The sequence below is a fragment of the Bison bison genome, unplaced genomic scaffold (assembly GCF_000754665.1).
Source record: "Bison bison bison isolate TAMUID 2011002044 unplaced genomic scaffold, Bison_UMD1.0 scf7180017864215, whole genome shotgun sequence".
NCBI classification, from domain to species: domain Eukaryota; kingdom Metazoa; phylum Chordata; class Mammalia; order Artiodactyla; family Bovidae; genus Bison; species Bison bison.
The window spans coordinates 1,787,915-1,794,761 of NW_011494787.1; the positions used below are offsets into that span (position 1 = coordinate 1,787,915).

At 40.4% G+C, this 6,847-nt stretch overlaps 1 protein-coding gene across 2 annotated transcripts in view; it reads right to left on the minus strand.

Moving 5' to 3' along the window:
* The window catches only part of MXD1 (MAX dimerization protein 1), a 28,727-nt gene that overhangs the window by 18,040 nt on the left and 3,840 nt on the right, over window positions 1-6,847 (minus strand). The window contains exons 1-3 of one of the 2 annotated variants that reach the window (XM_010845298.1): window positions 6,271-6,838; window positions 5,992-6,091; window positions 1,140-1,169 (exon numbers count right to left, since the gene is read on the minus strand). In XM_010845298.1, coding sequence (XP_010843600.1) covers window positions 1,140-1,169; window positions 5,992-6,091; window positions 6,271-6,355 — 215 coding nt within the window. In that variant the 5' untranslated portion in view covers window positions 6,356-6,838. Of the gene's footprint in view, window positions 1-1,139; window positions 1,170-5,991; window positions 6,094-6,270; window positions 6,839-6,847 lie in introns of those variants that run through there. The other variant, XM_010845299.1, reaches the window with a different exon arrangement.

Sequence of the window (6,847 nt, forward strand, 5' to 3'; positions counted from 1 at the left end):
GGTGTGTGTGTGTGTGTGCGCATTGTGGGGTGTGTGTGTGTGTGTGTGTGTGTGTGTGTGTTCCCTAAAGTTCCACAGAGAATTATTAATTTTTTTCAGCATAATAAAAGCAAGTGGTTATGTTTTGCATTACCAGAGGTTGAAGAAAAGGTGCTTTTAAAAACACTCCCCAGAGAGTTTATTATACAAGATTGGTAAAATACTGATAATTGTGGAAGCTGGGTGATGGATACATAGAAGTTGATTACATTATTCACTCCACTTTTATATATTTGAAAAATTCTATAATAAAAAGTTACTCTATAAAATGAGCAGAAATAAAAATGTGTTCTCTTACCCCAAAGAGTACATGACTGTGTGTGCATGCTAAGTTGCTTCAGTTGTGTCTGACTCTTTTTGACCCGAGGGACTATAGCCTGCCAGGCTCCTCTGTCCATGGGATTCTCCAGGCAAGAATACTGGAGTGGGGAGCCATGCCCTCCCAACTCATATGAGTGTATGTGTATACTATATTTAATGGAAATAAACATTAAAAAAAAAAACATTAAAATAAAAGCTTTGCAAGTGATTCTAATGTGCAACCAGAGTTGAGAGTGACTAGGCCACATCATTTGAAAAATAAGGAGGCAAATGAGCAGCAGAAGGGAATCAGGTGAGATGTGGTAAGATGGAGCCCAGGGAGGGTGGTCCGCCTCCTCATCTCCAATTTCTGCTTTGCATACATTTACCTAAATTTTGAGCATCTTTACTCACAAGTGAACTTCTGTATGTGCACGTATATATATCTGTGTGTGTACATGATTTAAGACAGCACTACCAATTATATTCAGTAGCATGTAATTTTTGAAAAACACTATTTGTGGGAACATTACCTCTGACTTAAAACGCTTTGGCCTTAGAATAGTCACAGGGAAAGCACTGCTGGGGAACAGCAGGCTGCGGGGATGAGGGTTGGGGGTGTCATCTTGGGAGCTGGGGAGTCCATCTATCTAAGGGCTTTACAGGCAGTGCTGATTACAGGATACTGAGCGAACTCTAATATCAGGGGCTCACTGTGAGAAGCCAAGAGCAGCAACCAAGTGTCAATGAAAAAATACATCAAAGCTCCCCCCATCCCACACCCGGAACCCTCAACTCACCTATTCTTCTCCATTTCATTGTGAGTCGATCTGAAAGAGGGAACAATAAGAGAAACATTATTCTTATTTTAAAGGACTGCTCCAATGCCAACACAATTATTTTAACTTCTTTCTCTCTCAAGCTGGAAGGAGAGAAGACAGAGGAAGGGCTCTACCTAAGAAATTAGTCCCTCTGGGGAAATAGATAAACGTAAATATCTCAAACAGCATTCAAGAAGAAGTGACAAACTGAGAGGCATGCACTCCCTCGTGGAAAAGTAATCCATTTTAAGAAAGGAAATAAAAGGGTTCTATTTATACAAAGGGAAAACAGCTGCACAATGTGATGCGAATTTGGGTTATATAATACCACAAGGCTTTCTTTAGGCTGAGCATGGAACACCAGAAATTTGGCATCCCCACCCAGCTCTGCAGTTCTCTAGGTGTACTATACACCAAAATTGTACGCTAGGTTGTCTGACTATAGGATACAGTTTTAAAAGGATAAATATAACCCTTCTTCCCTCAATCTTTCTACTCCTTGAAGTTATTTTATTGCATGCAACCTCCCAAAAGATGCTACTGTTGAAGAGCTACCAAATGCTTTTAGGAAGGGGCTTCCAAAACTCAGTTCAATGTAAAGACGACAGGCTGGTTAAGGGCAGCCCTTTGGGTGGAATCTGAGGTCCAGCTTTGCCACTGACTGATACTGTGGAAGAAATACACATGCTTACCGTCCTGTCCTTGGTTAACTCTTGTGTAAAATGGAAATAAAAATGATTGCCAATTATCTACAGAACACATGTGGATCAATGAGGTAGCAACTGTAAAAGTGATGAGAGAGGTTTGGATGAAAGCACAGGTGTGTGTGAAATCAGACTATTAGTGCGTTTATAGCTGACCCTGAATATAAGGCCTGGCCTATGGATTCATGGACAGGTTTTCACAGATGTCACAAGAAGTCAGTCAGTGTGGCTATCTCAGCGTCCATCTCAAATAACTCATCCCAACTAGTTAAAAATAAACTTGAGGAAACTGCCAGCATTATAAATGAACTGAATCTTGACCTTACTTTTGGAAATTCTCTAGAATCTAATCAGTTCAGGAGAGATGACACCCTGGCTCAGGTCAAGAATTCTGTGGGGCAATAATTGGAACTTTACTGGGTCTTGGAAATAAATTCTCACAGTAATCATGGAGAAACCCTACTTCTGTGAATGCTCGACCATTCATTCACAGCAAGGGGCACCACCATCCCGTTCATTCACACCAGAGACTAGTTGTGGGATTTGGGGCATTCTTGAAATGGGAAATTTCTAATCCAGCACTAAACTTCTTTTCCACAAGCCTTCTGGGATACAATTTTCATTCACAAGGAAAAACAAACAAGACAATAATGACAATATTTTAAATCTTAGAATATTTGTTTTCTAGATAAGGGCTATATGAACCTTAAAACTGGTTAACTTAAAAGCTTTAAGTTGATTCACTTGGTTACCCTTCAGTGTTTTTCTGATGTATACTTCACTTCCTGCAATGGCCAGCAGGATATCACTGTTAACAAGAGTCTGGCATGCAACTGCAAACCTTTGGCTTGATAGCACGTGGCATTCTGGTTTTAACAGAGAATAACAAGTTCAAAGTCTGACACACTTTTTAGATGGATGAAAATATATGATGACAGGTGGTCAAAATTACCCTGTTTAACTGTAGACATGGACCATTCTGAGGAGGTGGAGGAGAGAAGGGTGGATATTTGAAAAGAACATGGTGTCCGGTTACAGAAAAATCAGACACCACAAGTCACCCTTATCCCATCTGGATTCTTTGAAGATACATATAAAAAAATTCAGAATTCCCAAGATAATCTTTTTTACAAATTCCATAAGCAGCACAACTCTTTCCAAACTTTGAACAGAGTTTTGGAAACTATGGATCTTATTTGATTACTTAAGAGTGTTGAACACATGGTGATTTTTACAAGGGGACTTACACCTAATGGCTAGGGCATTACTGAAGTACATTTGGTTTAGTGAAACTGAATTTGTCTTTAATAAAAGGGAGGCCATTCAGAAAAGGCCGTCCAGAGACTACCTGCCAACTCTGTTGATGGGAAAACATTTATATTTTTAATTAAAGCATAAGAATATATAGACACCTTGTATCAAAATCATTTTCCATGTGATTACTGAAAAGATTGGATAACTCTGGACTCATTGATAAAAGATCAAATGTCATCATTTAAAAACATATTTTAACAAAAATATAACTAAGCCAAACCAGTCCCTGGGTTAAAAAAGACTCACACTGTCAAGTCAGCTATATGACCACTGTCTCATAAAAGAACTGGGTGACAAGGGCTGAACTTCCTCTTTCACATGAATGCCAATGCCTGCTTCACCAATGTAACAAAACACACTTTTAAAAACTCTGGATTTCAAATTTAATTATTTAAGTAACTGATTTAAAAAATCAGTGGGAAAGAAAAAAAAATTCCATCTTCCTGTAGTTCTCCAGATGATTCCAGAACAATCAATATTCACAATTTCACTTGTTTTTGTTTTTAGACAAGCAATTAGAGAAACTTAAGATCTGCATTTTCAGTTTCCAAGAAGTTTGCTATGCAGCTAAATTTTATTTATTTTTATTGTTGTCCAAGGAAGAGTAATCCCCAGATGCTACAAGCAAAGAGCTCAGCATTTCAACCTGAATTAACAAGCATACACTGTTACCAATGGTTATGTAAACCAGAAGTAATCTATAGCTCTTACAACAGTTCAAAATTCTGACCATAAATGGCCTTGGATATAAGTCTGATTCAAATCAAGGGGTCAAACTGCATTCTCTGGGGAGATGTCTCATTGCTCAGGTAAGGGTCATTCCAAACAGGTCATGAAGGAAGTGATTACATTTAAAGAAAACAACCTGCTGTTGCTTCATCTGTTTTGCTTGGTGCAATCTCCAGGTTTAATCATGGTCTCGCAGAGATCCCTGCACCACTTAAATTACTGCATGAATTTATCATTAGTCAAGAATATGGAAAACTGTGAGAGCCTCCTGTTTCTAACTATGGAAAGCAAACCAAATCCATTTACAGAAATAATAGAGCTTTCCCCCAAATCCAGAGTTGCAATCATTTTCCCAGGAATAAAGCTGGATATTAAAGAAAAGAGAAAGAATCTATTTCTTGAATTGAAATTCTCAACTATCATTATTTTTCTTTCCTAATCACCTTTTGGAGAAGGGAATGGCAATCTACTCCAGTATTCTTGCCTGGAGAATCCCATGGACTGAGGAGCCTGGCCGGCTATAGTCCATAGGGTCACACAGAGTCAGACACTACTGAAGTGATTTAGCATGGCATAGCATGGCAATCACCTTTTGGGGCCAAGCTACTTCTTTTCAACAACATCCCCTTCTTCTCCTCACCACTGAACATCCCCTCAACAACTTTTCTGTGAAACTTAGGAAAAAACAAAGTACTAAGGATTAAGCCTTGACTATTAATGTGAACAATTCCTCTCAAATCATGAGTGGACAAGAGTAAAAGTAACAAATGAACTATACTTTTCCATAAAAATAAAGCAAAAGGCTTCAATGTCTTTTCAAAAAGTTATTTAAAAAATACTGTAACAAAAAGCAACACATATTGTTTTATACCACTGCACACTACAAGTCAGCATCAACCTTCTTAAAGGTTGTCAGCACTCGTGCACAGATCTACTTGCTGCCACCTTCAGATAATGCCAAAGGTGGGAGGGAAAGGAAGAACCACCAGGTAACTAATTAACAGGTTCATCCTTCCCGTGCCTTCCTATTTAAGAGCTCGGCACATATGTGCTGCTCACTCATATCCTGTGGTTCTTCCAACGCTAAGGACAATGGGGTGAACCAAGGACAGAAGAGGAAGGAAGAACAAGGGAGTTAAAGGTTTAAATGGGAAACTTCTGGCTTTTAGTAGTCTATATAATGTCACAGACACTAACCAAATACAGTTATTTGCAGAGTGTTCATGAGAATGGGAGACAGACAAGGATTCTAAATCAGTAAGGAAAATGTCAATGATTTTCAATTACTGGAATAAAAGGTATAATTGAATGAGTCTAATAAAAACAGATTTCCTAGCTAACATATATATTCAGGGGAAAGAGGGGGAAAAGGGAGTGCAACAGCATTAATGGAGTACTCATTTATACCAGGAAGTACATTCAGGGTTTTATTATGTGATTTCATTGACCATTAACCAAATACTTTCCAGTGAGACTTACAAATTTCAAGAATTGCATGATTAACGTAAAAAACTTGTGGCATATGAATATTTTAATATTATATCAATCTATTCCTCCATCACCAAAAAGCAGGTTTGAACCTCAATTGTTCCTCTTTGCCACTATAAATAGAGTGATAGATTATCAGACATATCACTGTATTTAATTTACACGTCAAATATGAAATCCTACCACCTATGCCAAATCAATACTTTAACATATTTATAAAATCTTCACTATGAAAAGTAAAAAGTGGGTAATGTCCAGTATTTTCAGCTATAGAAAACTTGCCCTGAATCTTCAACTTCTGAAGGCAAAATACTGTCACTGCTGCTTAATCCCACTTGAAGTTTCCACAGATTTTTTGTTCCAAAGGGAAGAAAAGCAAAATTAAGTTCTGGGGGGAAAAAGTTCATAAAGAAATAGAAAACACTTCCATTTCTCTTTTCTTCTCAGTCCCCTCAACCCAAATAGAAGGGTTTCTTCCAATGCCTTAGGACTATGTATATATTACTGAATCAAGATTGCCGCTTCATTTACCAGTTAAAACCCAGTATCATCTGCGGCATAACCTAAAAGAGAAAGGAAAATGTTTACCAAATTACCTGCTACTGCTGTTATTCTTCTTGGATTTGCTCCTCCGTTTTAAGGCATCTCTGTCCTTGTTATTGTATGGTAACATGGAGGCATAACCATGTTCAGCTTCTAGAAAACCGGAGGATCCAGTTAATGAATGAACACAGAACAGTCAACACTCTCTCCCCTTCACAATATTTCCTTTTAAAAATGGAGTTATTTTTTATTAAAAGAAGACTGTGGAAATAATTAAAAGGAGCAAGGTGGAATTCTTAGAACAATGATTGTTTTTTTAATTGAGTGAATACCCTCAGTTCGGAGCAGGTGTAAGGAGCATTCCAGCTGCTCATTGTTGAGAAAGACAGCAAGTCTCATGGAGCCTGAGTTTCCCATTGGCAACGTCCAGCAGGTTGGTGTATATTAAGTGGGACCGGCCTCAGACGAAGGTGCGGGGCCAGACACCGGGAGCCAGAGCCGAGGACGGAGGATGCGGGGCAAGGGAGGCGCTGCTCCGCCGACTGGGAGACCCGGCGCCAGGCCCACTTTGGGGCGGGCCGGGAAGAGCCGGGTGAGGTAAACCAAGCGCTTGGCTGAGGGGGCCCCGGGCACCCCACTCGCGACGGGGTGCGGAGGGGGAAGCGCTCAGGATCCCGGGGGCAGCAGTCCCTTTCTACTCCCATTCATTGACTTTGGGGGCAGCGACGGCCTCCCTTCGGACCGCGCGTGGGGAAAGCTGGAGGGGTTGGGAGCGCTCGCGGGTCGCGCTCTCAGCTCCTCCAACCACCCCCGGAGAGGCTGGGCGCCCGGATCCGCTGCCAGGCCCCTCAGAGCTCCCGGCACTAGCTCCGGCCGAACCCCTCCCGTCCCCGTGCACCTCTCTCCCGT